The sequence below is a fragment of the Mus musculus genome, chromosome 4, assembly GCF_000001635.26.
Source record: "Mus musculus strain C57BL/6J chromosome 4, GRCm38.p6 C57BL/6J".
Classification (NCBI taxonomy): Eukaryota; Metazoa; Chordata; class Mammalia; order Rodentia; family Muridae; genus Mus; species Mus musculus.
Genome location: NC_000070.6, coordinates 46,600,302 through 46,621,117, shown reverse-complemented (window position 1 = coordinate 46,621,117; position 20,816 = coordinate 46,600,302). Strand labels below are relative to the sequence as shown.

Below are 20,816 nucleotides of genomic sequence, written 5' to 3'. Positions count from 1 at the left end.
GAACAGGACCCAGGAAGCATGTGTCTCGCTGTCTCGGATGACCCAGATGCTGCCCACATCTGCTCATCCATATTAAGGCAGAACTTGCTGGGATGTGAGGGGTTTCGTTGTTTTGTTTTTCTTATTTGTTGTGCCAGTTAGCCTGTGCTTAGCTACCCCTCGGGTTGGACCAGGAAGTCAGAAAGGAGTGCTGGGCGAAGATGCCCAGGGATGCCCCTGGACATGTCAAGAGTTCTGAGATAGTATGCGGTCAGTCGTGCCTTCCTAGCGCTCACGGCTGCTCCCTTCCCACCCAGGAGCTGGTGATCATCCTACACAAGGCCCTGGAGGCTGCCCAGCAGGAGAAGCGAGCCTCCAGTGCCTACCTGGCAGCCACCGAGGACAGAGACCGGTTGGAGCTGGTCCGGCACAAGGTGCGGCAGATCGCTGAGCTGAACCAGAGGGTGGAGGCTCTGGAGCAGGGCCGCGAGCGCCTGGCGCATGAGGCCGGCCTGCGGGAGCAGCAGGTGCAGGCGCTCCAGCAGCACGTGCAGCTGCTCATGGATAAGAACCATGCCAAGCAACAGGTCATCTGCAAGCTCACCCAGAAGCTCACGGAGGACCTTGCCCAGCCCGCCGACGCTACCAACGGCGACTTCCTGAGCCAGCAGGAGAGGATGGAGCATCTGAAGGTAGCGCCCCCTATCGCCCCGCCCTCGTACAGCATGCTTCAAGATAGGCCCCTCTCTCCACCCAACATGCTCTTCTCAGTTCTGGGGAGGGTGCCATGAGTGGACTTCTAGTCGGGGCAGAAGTCGCCCCTCATTCTGGGACATCCAAACCAGAACTAGGTAACAAGAGGAAAATTCCTCTTCCATCCCTCTGCTTGTGCAGACCCAATGCAACGTGACCTTTTATGCTGTATGAAAAACGAACAGGCTGCCAGCTTATCAATTCAGACCGGAAGGAGCCCAAGCATAGCCCAGTCTGCAGCCTGGTTGCACAGCTCCCTTCAGTGCCACTCTGCTACCCAGGCTGCCCAAGGCTCCCAGGCTGCCCTCAGCTCAGTCTCACACGTAGAACAAGTGACCTGTGCTGGCTGTGACTGGCCCAAGGCAAGGGCAGTAGGCACCACTGAAGGCTCCCCACAAGCCAGGACTGTCTTCAGAGTTTGCTCAGTCAGCTCACTCTGGCCTGGGCCAGCCCTGTAAGGCAGGGGCTGACAGATGGGGGCTTCCCACTTTCCAGCTTCAAGCGCCAGGAGTAAAGATGCTTGCCCAACAGCTGGTGCAGAGGTGGGAGCAGGGCTGGGCTGGAGCTCAGGTCTGTGACTGCTCTATCCGCTATGCACAGAGGCTCTCCCAGTCTCTCTGTGACTCCTTCTCTGCCTCGCTCTGCTTCCCTTCTCAGTCCTCATCTCTCTCCTCAGGCCACCCCCAACTCACAGGGACCAACCATGACTGGAGGGCTGGGGACTTCATTTGAGTATGATGCCTGTTGTGAGCTGCAGGGTCTCTGTAAGGAGCGACCCAGGCAGCAGCCTGCCTGAGGCTAAGAATGGGTGCTCTTGACCTCGCTGTCTCTAAGGACAGCACACAGAGCCAGAGCCGGTCTGGTCCCAAACACTACCTCCCATGGCCTCCCATGTTTTATAACTAGGACCAAAGAACTGCTGGGTGATGGGAGGGAGGGAGAGAGGAGAGGCTTCTGGGAGAAGCAGGGGTGGGTGTCAAGCGTGGCCACTGCCCACCCTGTGAAGTAAGCTTGCCCTGGGGCTGATTCCTGTACTCTGCACCTTGCCAGCTGATTGGCTTTGGTCAAGTCCTCTCTCCTCTGTGGGAAGTGGCCTAACTCTTCCCGAGACTGAATAATCCTTAGAATGAAGGAGGGGGACATGAGATCCGTACCCCAAACTAGCAGGGGCAGGATGACTGTTAGCCTGTAGGGCGTGACGGTGGGGATGATTCTTGTTGCCCTATATGCCCTGGTTCTCCTTGTCTCCTTCCTCCTGGGTGTCCATGGTTTTAGACCCAATAGATCAGCATGGTGCTGAGACATAGATCACCCAAGTGGCTCTGGAGTACCAAGAGCCACTTGTTATCTTGCCTAGCCTAGGAGCCAGAGTGTGCCCCTCATTCACATTTGCAGGAAGATCGTTTATCACTGAGGTCCACTGGGAGGAGTCTCGCCATCCTGCAATCTTATGCTTGTGGATCCTGCTCCTGAGCCCAGAACAGAGGCCTGACAGAGCTGCATGGACTAAGTGTGTCTTAGTTCGTAACTAGGCTCACAACCCTTGTACCTAGGAGGGAAGTGGAGGCAGGAGGCTTAGGAATTCAAGGCCATCCTCAACATCGTTTGAGGGCAGCCCAGACGACAGAAAGTCCTATCTGGGACAGTGAGGGACCAAGCTGGGAAGACTGGGAAGTCTAGCCAAGCCGGCGTGTACAGCTGAGCCACAAGGGGAGCTGGGTTCGGATCACACAGCAGCAGACAGCATGGTAGTTCAGGCCCTCCCATACAAGCATTTCCTGTGACAGTCTGTGGTGTCTGGTCCTTCGTAGGTGGCGGCAGGCTCTCCCCTCCTGGGCTCTTCCTGCATGTTGTCCTCTTGCTTTGCTCTGACTCTGTGTGGCTTTTTTTTTCTTCTCTGAGGTCTCTCTTTTTTCCTCCCTACAGTTCTGAGCCAAGGAGAGTACTCAAGGTAGGGCACCAAGCTGATTGGCAGCTGCCCAGCCGCCATTCCCACCCACTATGCTCCAGGGGGCGCTCACACCCACCTCCCTGCCTGAGCACCTCCTGCCTTTCCCTTTGACCTGGAAACGGCCCCCCTATGTGGCCATATTCTCAAAGTCTGCAGAGTGTCTGTGCTCAGCCTGGGCGGGGTGGGAGCATGGAGCAGGATTGCATGTCCCTGGGCAGGCAGTGCTGGTTGCTGAATGCCTGCCGTGGGTTGGACATTCCCGGGTTGGGATCCTTGCTCTCTTCCCACACCAGCTGCATCACTGAGGGGTTCACCATTAGATCCTTGCCTCCTCATCTGTAAAATGGGAACAATGCTACTTTCACACTTCGCCCACAGACGGCACACAGTGGGACTGCAGGACTGACAGGCACTTTAAGCCCTCACCTAGGTGCTTGTGGCTTATCCCAGGTGCTGGGTAAGAACCCCCGTAATCAGTTACAGCAAGCAGACTGGGGGAACAGATGGGCTGTGGCAGTCACACACAGTGATCAACAACCTGGGGCTTTTCCCCGGTAGGAAAGGAAAGCCTGGGTTCTCAGGGGATATAAGCGGGCAGTATGCTTGAATGGCTTCTGGAATGTTCTTCTCAATGGAAAACAAAGACTGTAAGCCACAGCTGTAGCTCTATGTAGACCTACCAGTGACTCACCCAGCTTCTGCTCAGGCAGCACCTGCCACTGTGTGCTGGACTGTGCGGGGAGAGCTCAGAGCTATTTATCACCGAAGCTTCATACTTTAAAAGGTGCTAGAGAGATGGCTTGGCAGTTAAGAGCAACGTCCTGAGTTCAATTCCCAGCAACCACGCGGTGGGTGTCTCACAACCATCTATACTGGGATCTGATGCCCTCTTCTGGCATGTAGGTGTACATGCAGATGGAACACTCATGCGTAAAATAATTAAATCTTTTAAAATATACACTCATGCCCACACACATGTATATAGATACAGATATGGAACTTAGCTATAGAAAATTTCCCATTTGTGTTTTAAAAAATAGCTATTGGAACTCAGACTGGATGTGCACACCTGTGTATCCCAGCTATTCTAGAGGCTGAAGCAGGAGGAGGAACTAGGAACCAGCCCGGGACACGTGATAGGACCATCTCAAGAAAAGCAAAGGAGAGCCATGCGTGGTGGAATATGCATATTGCCAAGACCTGCACAGCCTTGGGATTGACCCAACAGGGACAACACGGGAAGGAAGGAATGACAGACACACACAGAGGAGCTAGGCTGGGCTGGCCAGCGTGCGCCGATGTACCAGTAGCGTGGGTTCATTATATGCAGCCGCACCAGGGGAGAATGACTCTCAGCATTGGCATCCCTGACGTGGTTCTGCTCAGGACTGCGTCCACGACTGCATCCACTCCACACAGCCTCAGTCTTAGCACTTGGGAGATGGAGGCAGGAGGGTCTGGAGTTCAAAGCTAGCTTCAGCTGTGTAGCAGATACAAGACCAGCTTGGGATACATGAGACCGTGTCCAAACAAACACACAAAACCAGAAAGGCAAACAGAAAGGAAAAAGAAGGGGCTGGCAGTGGGCAGCGCCCGTCCTCGGATGCCACCCAGGCTGGGTTTGAGTCCTCTGGTCAAAAGTATGCAAAACCCTTGAGCATCACACAGGCATGTGTACAAAGTGATGCTTAACAAGAAGCTATGCACACAGCTGCAAACACCTGACGCTGTGTGCTGATTTAAAAACATCCAGGGCAGGTCGGGAGGCCATGCCATATCCCAGAATGATGGAGGGGGAGGCAGGATGCAGAGGAATTCAAGGTCTTCGGCAGCAACTTAGTGCGCTGGAAGCCAGCCTGGACTACCAGAGGCTAAGAATGGTCCAGCAATGGCAGCCATGTTGAACTCCAGGTCTAGGGTGCTCCCTACCACATCTCGCTGGAGAAGTCTTTCACACCCCCTCTCTGTGTCATTCGGGAAGGAAGTTTTAGCAGTAGCTCCTTTAAGGGTGACTTCCCTAGAGCAGGATGTTTGCGGCACCACTGCTGACCCACCTTGCTCTTTTTCCAGGATGACATGGAAGCATATCGGACCCAGAACCGCTTCCTCAACTCTGAGATCCACCAGGTCACCAAGATCTGGAGGAAGGTGGCGGAGAAGGAGAAAGCCCTGCTGACCAAGGTACCGGGGCCAATGGCCACATCCGTGTTCCTCCACTCCCTGCCCCTTGCCGCCCCACCTCCCCTTCCCTAATCTCTCAGCCCTGTCACTCCTGTGGCAGCTTTGCAGAAGGTAGACGTGGCATACAAGTCGGTCTGGAGTCTCTCCAGAATCCCTGAAGCATTGGAAACAAGACACAGGAAGTTCTCAGTGAGAGGAAAGAGGTGGACAGGGAGAGACCAGGAGGGTAGGAAGGCCAAAGGCTCCCCCAGAGGGTTGAATTGAAGTGCCCATCGACACATGCAGGTGGTGCCTGGGCAGGACGGTAGCATTGGCAGCTTCAGCTCTGAGGCCAAAATGAGAACTGAGATGACCCAACAGTCATGCCAAAATTCCACTGTCTCCGTCTCACAGAGACAGAAAGCAAGGCCCAGAGGGCACACTTGACTCACCCAAAGCCGGCTGACTTGTTCACTGAAGTGGAGATAGGGATGGGAGTGCAGGGGCACACTCCAGGCTGAGGAAGAGGGTCCCCCGAAAGCCGAAGGAGGAAAGTACAGTGAGGGCAGCAGGGGCAGCCCTGAGGGTTGAGCCCGCAGAACTGTCTCTGTGCCCAGTACCGGGCAAGGCTTTTACATGAGGCTGGCTGATCCTTGCCAGACTCCTGAGGAGACCCCACGTTACCCCTGTTTAGGCTACCAAAGCCGCGAACAGCTTTGGGCCCTTCCAATTCTGCTTCCCCCGCCAACCCCTCTCCTGGACCCGCAGATAGAGAAAGGAGGTCATGGCTTACAGCAGGGAAGTGAAAGAGACCCAGGACCGAGGAGGGAGTGGGATCCTGTTTTTGTACCCCTGTTACATCTGCCCCTGGCCTCCTTTTGATCCCACTCCCTCCTTAGTCCTGGGTCTCTTTCACTTCCCTGCTGTAAGCCATGGCCTCCTTTCTCTATCTGCAGGTCCAGGAGAGGGGTGGGCAGGGGAAGCAGAATAGGGAGGGCCCAAAGCTGCTCATGGCTCTGGTAGCCTAAGCAGCCCAGATGCCTGACCAGCCGCTCCATTCTCGCAGTGCGCCTACCTGCAAGCCAGGAACTGCCAGGTAGAAAGCAAGTACCTGGCCGGGCTTCGGAGGCTGCAGGAGGCAGCAGGAGCCGAGGCTGGTGACTTCCCTGAGCTGCTGCAGCAGCTGATCCAGGAGGCCCTGCAGTGGGAAGCCGGAGAGGCGGACAGCGTGGGGCTGAGCCCCGTCAGGTGAACCCAGTGGGCAACCAGGGAGGGGCTGAGCGGTAATGGTGAGATCCTTGTCGCTAGTGCCGCTGGCCACACATGCCAGCACTACACAGCTGTGGGCTCCCCAGGCTCAGGCACATAGGATGCGGGACACACAGCTGAGGGGGGCAGGCCTGTTGGAGGCACACAGACCACATAGCCACCGCGCCCACAATTACTCAAGCTGCCTCCTGCAGCCAGACCCTGGTTGGGCACAGCAAGCAGGAAGTTGTGTCTGTTGGGCTCCAGGGTCACTGGCAGTTGTCTTCCAGGTTTGCTTTGTGTCCCTAAGCAAGTCACTTTGCCTCTCTGCTCTCTGTATTCAGCACCCACGTAATTGGGGTGAGGAGCCCCACCTCGCAGGCTCCCTGGGGATGGCTAAGATGGCTCACACAGTGAACTGCAGCCAGTGAATGCATCTCTCCTGGCTCTTCTGTTTACCGAGGGGATCTTCCGAATCTTCAGGAGGTTCTCCCTACTGTACAGATAAGCAAACTGAGGCCAGGCTCTGGAGTGGTCTCAGTGCACCCAGGGTGCGAGCCCATCCAGGGACAGCCGTGCTAACGTGGTCCTTTTTCCATCAGCGAGTACGACGACTATGGCTTCCTGACGGTGCCAGACTACGAGATGGAAGACCTAAAACTGCTAGCCAAGATCCAGGCCTTGGAGGTGCGCTCCCACCACCTGCTGGCCCACGAGGCTGTGGAGAGGCCACTACGGGACCGCTGGGCTACCCTGACGGAGCTCACGCCCTCAGCTGAGCTCAAGCAGCTGCTTCGGGCAGGGGTGCCCCGAGAGCACCGTCCCCGAGTCTGGAGGTGGCTGGTCCACCGCCGTGTCAGGCACCTGCAGGCTCCCGGCTGCTACCAAGAGCTTCTAGCCCGGGGCCGGGCATGTGAGCATCCTGCGGCTCGTCAGATCGAGCTGGACCTCAACCGGACCTTCCCCACCAACAAGCACTTCACCTGCCCGACCTCCAGTTTCCCTGACAAGCTCCGTCGGGTGCTTCTGGCCTTCTCCTGGCAGAACCCCACCATTGGCTACTGCCAAGGCCTGAACAGGTGAGCCCCACGGAGGTGAGAACACAGCCCTCTCTTCCCCGCGTGCCTGTGCCTCCGTTTCTTATCTCAGAACCCAGGCCTTTGGGGTTGGTGCTTGCCACACTTCCTGCAGAATGTCTGGCGGGTCTTAGGAACGGTCCCCGTGTTTGCAGGAGTGCTATCAGCTCAGAAAGCGGATCTCCCTGGGTTACTGTCTGTTTGACTCTGGTCAGCAACAGAGGGAGATGGATCACGTTGAGGATAGAACCACTCCATTGGTAGAGGTGGCCGTCCTCTCCAACACTGGGGGACTCTCAGGAGTCCCCTGGTTATTGCCATAGAAACTGCATAATCTCCGATATTTCCCAAAGCAAGTTTGACTCAATTTATTTCGAGCACACATATCCTCGAGCTGACTTTACATAGGCTGTCTGCTCTCCCTTCAGAACAGGTGATGCGTGGCATTTATCTAGCACAGAGTCAGCGCTCAAAATGCCCTCACTCATATTTCAATGGGTCCCAAGGGCAGAGACTTTCTGCATTTCTATTTCCAGTCTAAATGTGAGTGAAATTGAGCATGTGTGTGTAATTCTGGGATTTGTGAGTTAAACTCCCAGCAGCCCCGTAGCTCAGTCCAGACCTCTCTCAGCACGACTGTCGGGATCTATCGCTGTGCTGCCTGGGACAGGCGATATCTGTTAGCCCACCCTCTCTTACTAACCCAGCAAGACTGTGTAGTCCTTTCTACATACGTTAAATTCCAGAAGGGACACGTGCGAATCTTCTTTCAGAATAGCTGTGAAGGGACAGGTAAGATGGCCCAGAAGGTAAAGGGGTCGGCTGGGCTCGAACCCCGGATGGAACACACATGGCGGGGGAGAGAATCAGCCCCCACAGTTGTCCTCTGGTCTCCGCACACTTGGCACGTGCATACATAGTCACACATAAATGTAATTGTTTTAAAAAGTTTCAGAGGGCTTAGAGAGATGGTGTCTTGGTGCTTCTATCATTGTGATAAAACACCATGACCAAAAGCAGCTTGAGGGGGAAAGAGTTAATTTCATCTCACAGCTTGCAGTCCATCCTCCAGGGAAGCCAGGGCAGGACTCAGCCTCAGCGGGGACTGGTATAGAGGCCCTAGAGGAACCGGTGCTTGCTGGCTTGTTCCCATGGCTTGCTCTGCCTACCTTCTTACAGCACCCAGGACCACCTGCCCAGAGGTGGCCCCACCCACAGTAGGCCAAGCCCTCCCACAGCAAATGCTAACGAAGAAAATGCCTTCCCCAGCTGGCCTGTAGGTGTTTTCTCATTTGAAATTCCTTTTTCCCAAATGACTCTAGCTATGTCCAGTTGACAAAACTCTAGCCAGCATAGTCTGGCAGCAGTTAAACTATGTCGGAGGACAAGGCTCAGGTTCCCAGCAGCCATACGGTGGCCTGAAACCACCCATAACTCCAGCTCTAGGGGATCTGATGCGGTCTTCTGGCCTTCATGGACACGTATATAAACGTGGTGCACATAACCCCACGTAAGAACACGTAGATACACATGAGAGCAAATAAAGCAGTGAGTGCTAGTGAGTTCTTGACCAAAAATCAGGAGTAGGTGGCGTAAAGATAGGCTGGTGACAGAGACCAAAAATCTTAGCACCACAAGAAGCCGGAGCAGGAGAATCACAAGTTCACGGCCTTTCTGCCTGGACTAGAGTTGAGTTCAAGGACAGCTTGCATGATGTAGGGACTACCTTGTCTCAAAAAAGAAAAAGAAAAGGGGAGGGAGAGGAGAGGAGAGGAGAGGAAAGGAAAGGAAAGGAAAGGAAAGGAAAGGAAAGGAAAGGAAAGGAGAGGAACCCAAGGCCGTGACTCAATGGTAGGATGCAAGGCCCTGAGTTTAACCCCCAGAACTTTCAAAAATAAAATAAAATAAAATGGAAACAGAAGCTATGAGGACCAGAAGCTCCGGGATTAGGTGAGTGGTGAGTTTTAAGCTCTGACCCTGCAGGTGGAGGTGGGGGCCCCATCTTCCAGCTGAGACCTGAGCTTATAGAAGCTGTCCAGAATTTCACTGTGCGTGGCAGCCCAGCAGCCTCTGGCCCTGGATTGGCCCATGCCCAGTCCTTCCTACAACCCACCCTCTAAGTGGGAGCTGGGCTACCCCCAAAGCTTTTCTAATCCAGTGTCCTTTACAGAGGCCGGAGGCCTTAGCCACACAGGGGATCTGAACTCCAGAGGTTGGCTAATGGCTAAAGGACAGGGAAAGCTGTCATGGTAGGAGCCTCAGGAACAGAATGCCCTGGTATAGAGGGAAGTAAGACCAACAAGAAGGTGGCCACAGGAGGACACTTGAAGCAAAAGGGGGCAGGTGCCTTTCAGTGTATCTCTTGAGGAAACCTTTGCTTAAATTGATATGCAAGCACACATAATTGGTATCCACGCAAATATTTATGTTATTGCTTTAAATAGAAAGCTATGTACACTAGAGCCTGCCTTGATCTCAAGAGAGGTAATGTTTTTTGCAGCTTCAAGTCCCTTATGGCTGTCTGTGTCGCCATCTAGTGGTCAATCTTAGAACTGCATGCACTGTGGCCGAATAAACAGTTCACCTAAGGCAGCTTGTTCCTAGGGTTACAGATAATGCAGAGATGTGTGTTGCCAGCTCAGAGCAAGCATTTGAAGTCCATTTCCCCATGAGAATAATGTGAGTGCACTAAATGTCATTCTTGCCGCCCTCTGCACATGCCTTTGCAGGCCTGTTCAGGTGGTGTCCCATTGTACTCCCCCCCCCCCCCTCAGCAGTGGTGAGTCCTGGCAGGAACCACCCTCCAATAACTGGCCATCTGTATGCAGAAGTCTAAGACAATACAGCCTGGAGTTCCTGATCTGAGGACATCCTGAGCTTTGTGGGAAAAGGGTGGGTTAGGACAGACAGCAGCAGGCTGGACTTGGGCATCCGGGATTGGTCCCCTCTGCCGAGATGATCTTAAGTGATGGCCACTTTTGCCTTCTGAGTTCCGCTCTCCCCATCTGTGCAGTAAGATGTTTGCCTGGACCAGAGGTAACCCATAAGAAGAACCTACCAGAGACCCGTTTGAAGGAATGTCTAGGGTAGTGTTCAGGCTCAACAGCCAAAAGTTCCATGGTTGATTACATGTGTCTCCCCTGGTCACGGACGGAGTGGTAGTTGTCACACAGGACATTTTCTGTTCTTGAACCTGGTGACCTCTATGGGTCCCCTCCCCCTGCTCCAAGAGCCTCCAATGTCCCAGGAGACCTGTGGCTGTTTTTCTCTTTTTGCACTCAGCTCAGAGTCAGGAGGGTTTGTGTAAATACCCATGGAAGGCAGAGCCAGACAGGGCGAGGAGCGGGTCGTTCCCGATGCGAGCAATCGGCTGAGGAGGAAGGGCGCACGTTCCTTGTTTGGGGGGAAACAGTCCTGTTCTAAGCCATGAACCTCAAAAGGAAATGGAGGCCATGAACGCAAACCATGAAGAACCCCAAGACACATAAACAAACACTTGGCTCTGCAAGGCTCTGCAAGGCTCTGCAGTGCAGGCTGGGGTGGTGCACGCCTGCAATGCCAACACCCGCAGACTGCGGCCAGAGGATTGCAAGTTCTAGGCCAGACTGTCTCAAAATAATTAATAAGAGTAATAATAATCAGGGCTGGAGAGATGGCTCAGAGGTTAAGAGCACTGACTGCTCTTCCAACGGTCCTGAGTTCAATTCCCAGCACCCACATGGTGGCTCACAACCATCTGTAGTGAGATCTGACACCCTCTTCTGGTGTGTCTGAAGACAGCTACAGTGTACTCACATACATAAAATAAATAAATCTTTTTTAAAAAAAGGGTCAGGAAGACATTTTAAAAATTAAAATAAAATAAAAACCAAAGCTTCTGTAATTGCACAGAGAGCCCATGACTTCCAGTGCAGCCCCTTCCCCTACAGATGCCCTGAAGAGGGCTGCCCTCAGACCTAAGGACCCCATGGTTCCCAGAAACCCCCCCCCCTGTGTCAGAGTGTCTGTCCTTTGGGCTCATTGCTACAGAAAGTCGTGAGGCTTTGCTGAAGCACTCTGAGCCTCGGAGAGTGTCTGGGACGGGCTGTGTGTTTGCCAGGGTCCATGGAAGCTGGGGAGTGGTCTCTTGGGTCGGCCTGGATGTGTCCCCTCAGGGAAGGTGGAAGAAGCAGAGTGCTTCTCTCGGGGGAGATGTCCCCACGCAGCTCAAGGCTTGTCTGTCTGTCCTCCCTCCCCCCGCCCCCCGGTCTCAGTAGGACCTCATAACTGGTGAAGGCGCATAGGAGGAAAGGCTGTGTGTGCTCAGCACAGGGTGTGCCAGCGAGAAAGGCACAAGGTCTGCTCTCCCTTGGGACCACACAGCCCCGACAGGTGGGCGGTGTCCCTCACAGGCTCTCAGAGCTTGCCATCGCGAAGGTGAAGGTAGCCAGTACTTACCGAGCACTGACTGCGCTACATGCACCAGGTGGACAGTAAACATGCTGACTGCCAACAGCGCTGAGCACTGGTCCTCACCCAGCCCTGATGCTTATGAGGAGGTTGAGGCTGAGACAGGTTAAGTAGTTTACCTAAGGCCACCCAGGAAACAATCCTTACCATAATTTCCATCCAGGCAACCCAGCCTCAGAGCCTCTGTTCTGAATTGATCTCCACGGCTCTGGACGTTGACCTGTGAGCATCCTCCAAACCTCTCACCCCGGGCGCCATGACTACCAGCCTGGTCTGGGTTTCGGGCTAGCCCAGTGCCATATGGGAGGACTCAACCCAGGCCCCCAGGATGCTCTCTCTGCCACGCAGCACTGTAACTGCTATGGGTCGGTCACTCCTGGCTCCTCCCTCTTCTGCAGGCTGGCGGCCATCGCCCTGTTGGTCCTAGAAGATGAGGAGAGTGCCTTCTGGTGCCTGGTGGCCATTGTGGAGACCATACTGCCGGCTGAGTACTACAGCAAGACACTGACTGCATCCCAGGTGAGCAGGAGGGTGGTACACGGGCCCCGCCCGAGGCAACCCCCTCCCCCAGAGGAGTTCCTTCAGGCCAGCAGATCCTGGGACTCTGCCTCTCCAACACAACAGTGGCCTTTGAACCCTCTCTATCTGCTAGAAGCCCCTTGGCACTGAGGGCCTGTAAGATGGTGAGGTCCTACCCACCTGCAAGTTGGCCCAGTGGTGACGCCATGCCCCCGGGAAGCTTTGCTTTCTGGGGAGGGAGACAGAAATCAACATCCCTTGCCATCTCCCAGTCAAGAAAAGAGAGAGACCACGTGATGGTGGGCTGGGCAGTGGGCTTGGGGTGAGGATGCCACATCCCCGGGGAGGGTTGCTGCCCCGAACCAGGCAAAGAACCCCAGGCTGGCCTACTCTAGAATAGTAATAAGGTCACTTTGTGGGCTTAAGAACTGTTAAGTCATATCCCCATCCCCTACCGGGTTCTTGCTGAGGCAACCCTTCTGCCTTTCAGCCTCCATCCTTCCTTCACCCCTCCCCCCCCCGCTCTCTCCCCTCCTGCTGCCATGTCTGACACCCACCGCTCCTCCTGGGTGCCCTTTGAGATGGCAGGGATCAAGCGCAGCTGCAAGGAGAGAGCCAGCTCAGACAGAAGGGACTGCACCTGGCCTCATGGAGAGGAAGGGACCAAGTATGGTCCTTGATGCCGCAGGGTCAGGCTCCCCCCGGCTGCCTGCTCCGCCAGCCTCATGTTCATCACCAGTTGGTTACAAGAGGGCTGTGCCACCCTCAACCCCGTCTGTGGCCGTGGTGTACGCCAGAAGCAGACAGGTGGCCGCTGGAGTTTCAGTCTGCAGTTTCTCCTTTCTGTCTTCTTTTGGTTAGAACCATGTCTTAGGTCTGCCCCGCTACAGTAAGGCCGGCTGGGAAATACCATAGCTCATTGTTGCGTCTTAACATCTCTGAAAGGGAGATGCATTGAGCACCAGCATCAAGCTTGCTTTGGGTTTACCTTGACCTTGGAGAATTGGCTACATTCAGAACAGAGACGATAGGCAGCCGGGGACCCCACCTAGTGTCCCCAGTTACCAACAGAGGGAGGAGTCTGCCCTGCCTTGACTGCTGTACTGTGGATCACAGGCAGTTCTTGGTCCCATTTCATCATAGATCTGGTGACTCACATGGGGCTCTGACGAGGTCATGCCTCTGAGGGAAGAAGGGAGGGAGGGAAGGGCATCCCTGGGTACTCACCACAGCAACACTGATGTCCAGACAGACTTGCACAGGGAGGACTGTCACAGTTCTAGGCAAGAAGGAGCAGGAGGGGACACAGATCAGGGCACTGCCAAGGAGGAGGGATCTGTCCCAGGAGTAACAGTAGCCATGTCCACTGAAATAAATAAGGTAGAACCACCAGGAGAGGTCACTAGCAGCTGTGGCCTGCAGCTTCCTGCTTTAGATTCCTGCCACCTGATGTGTCAGGACACACTGCGATATCAGTATCTGTCTCAGGCCCTCACCCCAAGTGTCCGCCAAGCATCTTAAGAGTCAGACCAATATGGGTCTAGAGAAGCCACCTTGAAAAGTCTCTTTTGTTCCTGAAAACATGAGACAACTTAGTTGTCGGGGACATTGGCTGGGTAAAGGGGCCAAGGACTTACCCACAGAGAGACCCATGGCAAAGCCTGTTGCTTTGCCCAAGTGTCGGGAGGCATGGTGATGTTGCTGCACCTGCCACACACACACACCACTCCCAGTACAAAACAGGCCTGCCCAGGACCTCTGACGTGGGGCCTGAAGAGCAGGCAGAGAGGGAGCCAGCCGAAGTGACAGGCCTCTTCTGCCTCCCAGGTGGACCAGCGGGTGCTCCAGGACCTCCTCTCGGAGAAGCTGCCCCGACTGACTGCGCACCTGGGGCAGCACCGTGTAGACCTCTCTCTCATCACTTTCAACTGGTTCCTCGTGGTCTTCGCCGACTCTCTCATCAGTGACATCCTCCTGCGGGTCTGGGATGCCTTCCTGTATGAAGGGACCAAGGTAAGTGTGCCTGGTCCCACTGAACGGAAAGACGGCCACCTGCCAGAGCCATCTGTGATACTAAACTGTAAAGTGCTCTGTGCAATATGAGAGGAAGCAGCGGCCCTGCCTCTGGAGCCTGGGTCTGGTCCAAGCCTTGCCTGTGACCTCACCAGGCGACCCACCAGCAAAGATGCTACTGGGACTAACGCCCTTGACTCCAGCAGGGCAGTGCCTCTTCGTGTCTTGTAGAGAGCTCAGGCGTTCAGCGACCAGGCATAAAGCAATGTTTCAAGCTTCCTTTAGGGCTTCCTGTCACCTGTCCCTCCCTCCCACTGCCTCCCACACTTTGTGGCCCTAGGCTTCCACTCTGGCCTGCCAGAAACCTCCATATTCCCGGAGTCGCTGAGTCGTGTCCCCCCCCCCAGCACCCCCCAACAGTACCTGCCTGGGTCTGTACCCCACCTGAACCCCACTGTGCCCTAGGTGGTGTTCCGATATGCTCTGGCCATCTTCAAGTACAATGAGGAAGCGATCCTGCAACTCCAGGACAGCCTGGAGATCTACCAGTACCTGCGTTTCTTCACCAAGACCATCTGCGACAGCCGGTGAGCTGTCCGCCCCCTCTGTATCCTTGTATGGCAAGCAAGCTCCAAAGCCCACCTTCACCCTCCCATCAAGACCCAGGGTGTGGGACAACCAACCCACCACTGGCTCTGCCCCTAGGAGCCTCCTGGCTCCCTTCTCCCACTGCTCCTCCATTATCTTGAGCCTGGTCCCTATCCTCAAAGCTAAGCTCTCATGTGCCTCCTCCAGGAAGCCCTCCAGAGCTGCCCTTCCTTTACTGGATCAGGTACCTGCCTAGCTCCCTCCAGCCTCAGCTCTAGGTGGGAATAGTCTCCCCCACCCCCATCCCCGGAAGGTTAGCTCCAGAAGGCAGGACCACCATTCTAGGGTGGACGGATGTCAGGACCTGGCCGAAACTGGTAACCTTGCCCTGGCCGACTGTACCTTCCTTTCAGGAAGCTCATGAGCATAGCCTTCAATGACATGAACCCATTTCCCATGAAGCAACTGCGGCAGCTGCGGGCAGCCCACCGAGAGCGACTGGAGGCGGAGCTGCGCGAGCTAGAGCTGCTGAAAGTGGAGTACTTGCAGAGACGGGCATCCCTGGGCAGAGCACCGCCAGAGGGCTGCGTCAGCGAGGACGAAGGAGAAGGCGACAGCTGACCGAGCCCTCTGTCCCCAAAGCCTTTCTCACCTTTGCTGGCAGGAAGATAGAGTTCAGCCATGGGCGGGAGGTGTGTGTGACCCTGGACCAGGCCTTTGCCCTCTCCAGGCCTTAGTCTCCCAGGCTTGCCAGCCTGTGTCACTGCCCCACAGAGCACTTTCACACACAGGACAGGAGGCAGGGATACATGCTGGGTCACCTGACCAGTCTCTGAGAGGCACCACCATTTCCATTCCGTTTGGATTTCGTCTTCTGACCAGGTCTCGAGGAACTCAGGCTGACCTCAGACTCCATGCAGGATCCTCCTGTCAGAGCCATGATGACATAAAGCAACATCCTTGCAGTTGATGGCGCTCCACCTTTAGGACAGAAGCCGTCTCATTACCAGGGCTCCTCGGCACAAGTGTCAGGAATGTTCCCGCTGGCACCCTCTGGCTCCAGGCCTTGGTCACCATTATGTGGCACCCCAAGTTCAAGGCCTGCATTTTCAGGGCATCTGTCTTTCCAGACAGTAGCCCCCCTGAGTTGCCACCTGGATCTGTGTGTTGAGATCGCCCTGCTCATAGGGACTATCTCTACAGCCTCATGCCTAAAGCTTGCCTTCTGTTTACAGCCCACTGGGTCATCCCAGGGGAGCCCCTGCCTGCTACCCTGAGGAACCTGATGTGGACTGGACAGTGGACCTGGAGCAAGCATCCACTCTGGCCTGCATCTGGCCTGTGGGGCCAACAGGGTAGGCTTGGGAGGGGAGCAGGGCAGCAGCCCACTCGGCTCACCAGAGCCAGTTGGTAAGCAGCCTTACATGGAGGGGACATGGCTAGGTGATGACCGGCTCTCCCAAAAGCCACCACCAAAAAGCCAAAAACAGGTTGAACTGTGGGCACAGGCTGCTGGATAAACAGTGCCCTTTCTACTACTCCCCCACCAAGCCACAGCCCCCACCTCTCCTCTTCCTCAACTCTCCCTAGAGGAGAACTCTGCCAAGCACTTGCGCTTCTCCTTGGGGGACCAACGCAGCTTTCTTACCAAGCTGCACTGTGTTCCAGCAGTGCTGGGCCTTGTGTTCAGCTACTCTTGGAGCCAGGAGGCTTAACCCTGGGGGGTAAGTGTTCTGGGATTAATTGCCTCCTCCAGCCCTGAACGAGCAGGCCAAGCTCCAGTAACAGGACTCAGAGAACTTAGTGTAGTGTCACACAGAAGGGGAGGGCGGCTCTGGCCGTGACTGCCTGTGGGCATACCCACAGGGTCAACTCTAGGAAAAGAAAAGGGGGAGTCAGGTGTGGGGTACACACTTCAGATCCCAGCAGTTCCAACACTGGACTACACAGCCAAACAGTGTCTCAAAAACCAAATAAATAAGAGAAAAACGATGAGTGTCTGGGCTGCCTGAACTGGAACAGAAACAAACAAGGGGTGCGGGCGAGCCTGAGACTCTCTGGGCTGCTGCTGGGGCAGAGCCTGCCCCTCCCTCAGGGCCTGGGGCCTACCCCTAGTGTCAGGTTCCTTGCTCGCCCCACAGCTGCTGCCCCTTCCCCAGGGGCCACTGCTTCAGAGGCTGGAAGATCTGATGCCACAGCCCCACCTTCCTACCCAGAACAGAGATGGAACTCCATGATCGACCCCTCCCACCCCTGGACCAGCAGGCCTTCTCAGAGAACAAAGGGACAGGGGCCTAGAGACCCCAAAGACTGGATGTGAGAGGGATACGCCCCCAAACTACTTTGTTCAAGCTTATATCCCAAATAGACCCTTGCCCAGGGGCTATCTTCTCCCAGTACAACACACACACACACACACACACACACACACACACACACACGGCCACATTCTACAGGACAAGTAGAAAGTCAATCAGTGATGTCTCCCAACCCAACACGTCCCATAGTGTCTGACCCCATAGTGTCTGAGCAGGCCCTGGTAGGCTGTGTCCCCTTGTGTGTAACTTAGGGGTTGTCAGGGGCTGCCTTCCACACCTGAGGTAGGATTAGGAACCGGTAAGAGGACACAGGGAAAGCCCCTCCCCAGACACAGAAGAGGCATGCCAGGTTCCAGGTCTCCCCTCTGATTTACGGGTCCACGTGCCCACAGTCCCCCAGATAATCCTGTCAAACAAGCCTGTCCCAACAGACAACTGGCCTGGCACCATGAAAAAAGAGTTTCTTTTAAGATGATTTTGAAAGAGACCTTCCAAAGGAGATGATGCGAGCGGGAGCTTGGGAATGATGCTGAGAGAGAGAGGACCACCAGACCCTAGCCTCCGCCTTTACTGTGTTGGGGCATCCAGATGAGTCAGCCTGCTCCAGGGTAAAGCCAAGTCAGAAACACTGTGGTGGGCCTGGCATGGTGGCCCCAGCCTTTAGGAGGTAGACAGGAGAATGAGTTCATGGGTTCTTCTTAGTTCATAGACAGTCTAAGACCGACCTGGGCTATGTGGGACCCTCCTTAAAAAAATTAATAAATGGGCTGGTAAAATGCCTAAGAGGGTGATAGTGCTGTCTCAGGAGCCAGGCAGCCTGAGACCTGTCCCCAGGAACCATGTAAAAAGCTGAATGCAGCCCTCCTACTTGGAGATGGGAGGCATCTGATATATTGCCCGATAGCTCAGGGACAGTCAGCCAGGAATATGTAGCATTGCAGAAATAAGATGAAAGGAAAGAACTAACTTCTGAAAGTTTGCACACACACACACACACACACACACACACACACACACTCGTTAAAAAGTGACAAAAATGTTTTAGATTACCATGGACCCTTGAGGGCAAAGGTCCAACTGCTGCGGTTGTGCGCTGTGTGCTTCTGCCAGTGCAGCTCCAAGCGGGATGCAGGGGGAATTCAGACGTGGGAAACCCACAGCTCTAGGAAGAAAACCGGCCCAGGGCCCTGTGGTTCAGCAGGAACTAGAGGAAGGCTTTAGCGACTGCTGTTCTAAAGTGATCAAGGACTCACCAGAGCTGAGTGTGGTGGTGTAGTCCTACAATCCCAGCTCCTAGAGGCTGAGGGAGGAAGATGGCTAGTTCAAAGCCAACCTAAGCAATTTAGTGAACTCTTGTTTCAGAAAAAGAGGAGAGGTCTCACAGTGTAGCTCAAAGGTAGAATACTTGCCTGGCAAGCATATGCACGGTCCTAATGTTCAATCCCACCATCACAAATCATACACACACACACATTAAATTTGTTATAGAGCCTACCAAGAACTCAGCTAAAGTCTCAACTTCTTGTCTATGAAATGGGAGTATTATGACTACATTGAAGGCGTTGGTAGATCAAATGTAATAAATTGTGTTCTTAGTTAACAATATATACAATACCTACTTTGTGCCAGGTACAGTGCTAGTCTCCCTCCTCCCCCCCGCCCCCCACCAAACACATCACTACAAGACACGAAGAACACTTTCCAAGACAGGTGGTGTGGCGTGGTTATTATGAAAGATATGACGTCCTATCTTCCATATTCAGTGAGCACCCGGCTGAAAGAGGGAGCGGCTTGGACGCAGCGCCCCCTAATGGCAGCAGTGGGAAGGATCTCCCGGATGCGCAGCCGCCCTCCGCTCTCCAGTTCTCCCGCCGCCTGCAGAGCTGCGGTCCCGGCGCTCGCTGCGGGATCCAGCTTCGAGCCATCTGGGAGGCAGGCGCGATGACAGTCTCCATCTCAGCAAGGGGAAACTGAGGTTCGGGACCCGAGTCCCACCCAAAGCCTGCGGCGAGAGCGTGTCGGAGGCGAGAGTGTGTGCACGCGGGACGGGAACCGAGCTGCGGGCGACGGGCGGCGCACAGGCGGGGCCTCTCCGTCCCGCCCCGCCCCGACCCCGCCCGGCCCGGTCCCGCCCGCCGGGCTGCGCGGGGAGGCGGCGGCACTGGGCGCGGGGACTCGGCGGGCGGCGCGAAGCGCGGAGCGGGAGCCGGAGCCGCCGCCGCCGCCACCTGCGCGGCAGCCAACAAGGTAGGGTGGGACCGGGCCGGGCGGGACGCTCGCTGCGCCCGGGCTGCGGCTCTGTGGCGGGAGGGATGCTGTCCCCGGCGTCGCGGAGACCTATCCTCCAGACCCCCGCACGATCTCACACAAAGCTCTGCCCCGCTCCAGTCCTCAGTTTCCCCATCGGGATACTGGTGCGGCCGCTCCCTCAGTGGGTGACTAGGAGCAGCGACCCCCAGGTTCGCGCTCCAGAGGTTAGGGGCCAGTCCTTACCGCCCGCGCCTCTTGCGGCGGTGAGCGGCCCGCCCTGGGCGCGGCAGCCAGTCTCGACAGGCCCCGGTGTGGCCCAGGTGCCCCGTGGACCCGAGTCGTGATTGTTCCTGTCCTGGCTGGGTTACCCGCGGGGGCCTCAGCTTCCAGTCCCGGGAAACGGTGGAGGAGGAAGCATCCCTGAGTCCCTGCCGAGGCGACCTGGGCGCGCGGGTGGGGCGAGCAGTCTGCTACCCAGACCAGGCTCATCGCCTGGAGCTGGAGGAGGAGCCCCGCGCTGGCAATGGCCAGATCTCAGCCTCAGACCTGCCTGGACCCGAGCCGAGCAAACACCCACCTGCATTCGGGCAATGGAGAAGGACGTCCTGGTCCGCGCCCTGGCCAGCTGCCGGAGCCCAGTTCTGCGTACCAGCCTGGTGGGACAGGGTTGGTACTACCACACTCGGTCCTCAGTCCACTTGCCAGGAAAACAGTGTCTCCGGGGGTTGGGGGACTGAGCATGTATCTAGGGGTGCAGTGACTCCAGGATCTTTAAAGACCTCTGGTGTAGGGCTGGGAAGTTCTATAAGATGCCTTTTGATGAAGGTCTTATGTTGCATTCTTCTCGAGATGGGGACTCTCACTAGCGAAACTGGGGAATCTGGTCCCACTGTGGCTGCAATCCTGATAGTGTCCCTTAGCTAGCATGTGGCCCTTCTGTCTCAGAGCCTGCTCTTCTGCGAATGCTCCAGGGACTTGTTCATAACCACCTGTGCCTCAGCACAGGAATGTGTCCTTACACGTCCCTCGCCTCCAGACATCTCTTGAGGGATGTGGAGGGAGAGAAAGGCTTAAGCCCATCTCTGGACACTTCTGCCTCATTTCCTGACATCTGTCCCCACTAAGGAACAGGCTCAGCACCTCCTGATCGCCTGTCTCCCTCTCCCTCACCCAAGGACTTTCTTAAGGCTAAAAGAGGAGACCCTTCCCTTTCCCCAGGCCAGCGCCGGTAGTGAGCCCTACGTCATCTAAGTGTACAGGCAGAGGGCTGGGTGGGCATCATAGGGTGCTGTGCGTTGCCAGGGCCAAAGCAGTGTGGCAGGGGACCTTGCCCTGTGGCCCCAACCTGGAGCTTCGCTGCAAATGAGTGTTATTATCCCCTCATAAAGGGAGACTAAGTATAAGTGTGGCTGCCAGAGCCCAGCGCCAGCTCGAAAGCCTAAGTACCACCTGAGTCCCCTGTCATTGGGAACGTTTGTGATCTGGGAGGCTACAGTGATGGCGCATGAGCAG

The 20,816-nt window shown here is 55.7% G+C and overlaps 2 protein-coding genes and 1 long non-coding RNA gene across 9 annotated transcripts in view; 2 read left to right on the top strand and 1 right to left on the bottom strand.

Moving 5' to 3' along the window:
- The window catches only part of Tbc1d2 (TBC1 domain family, member 2), a 45,951-nt gene extending 29,223 nt beyond the window's left edge, over positions 1–16,728 (top strand). For 4 of the 7 annotated variants that reach the window (XM_006538046.4, NM_198664.3, XM_006538050.2 and 1 more), the window contains 8 exons: positions 297–671; positions 4,754–4,864; positions 5,910–6,091; positions 6,694–7,170; positions 12,015–12,135; positions 13,963–14,148; positions 14,614–14,735; positions 15,150–16,728. In XM_006538046.4, coding sequence (XP_006538109.1) covers positions 297–671; positions 4,754–4,864; positions 5,910–6,091; positions 6,694–7,170; positions 12,015–12,135; positions 13,963–14,148; positions 14,614–14,735; positions 15,150–15,357 — 1,782 coding nt within the window. In that variant the 3' untranslated portion in view covers positions 15,358–16,728. Of the gene's footprint in view, positions 1–296; positions 672–2,658; positions 2,684–3,723; positions 4,865–5,909; positions 6,092–6,693; positions 7,171–12,014; positions 12,136–13,962; positions 14,149–14,613; positions 14,736–15,149 lie in introns of those variants that run through there. The other 3 variants (XM_030253640.1, XM_006538049.1, XM_006538047.4) reach the window with 3 other exon arrangements.
- On the bottom strand, positions 10,990–14,306 carry Gm31850. The gene is made up of 4 exons (XR_001784279.2): positions 14,215–14,306; positions 12,693–14,130; positions 12,316–12,364; positions 10,990–12,039 (listed from the first exon to the last, which is right to left on the bottom strand). It is a non-coding gene; the product is annotated as a predicted gene, 31850 (long non-coding RNA).
- Positions 16,729–19,188: 2,460 nt separating the features above from the next.
- The window catches only part of Coro2a (coronin, actin binding protein 2A), a 64,993-nt gene continuing 63,365 nt past the window's right edge, over positions 19,189–20,816 (top strand). Inside the window, exon 1 of the mRNA NM_001164804.1 lies at positions 19,189–19,301. The gene's annotated coding sequence lies outside the window, so the exon portion shown is untranslated. The remainder of the gene's footprint in view (positions 19,302–20,816) is intronic.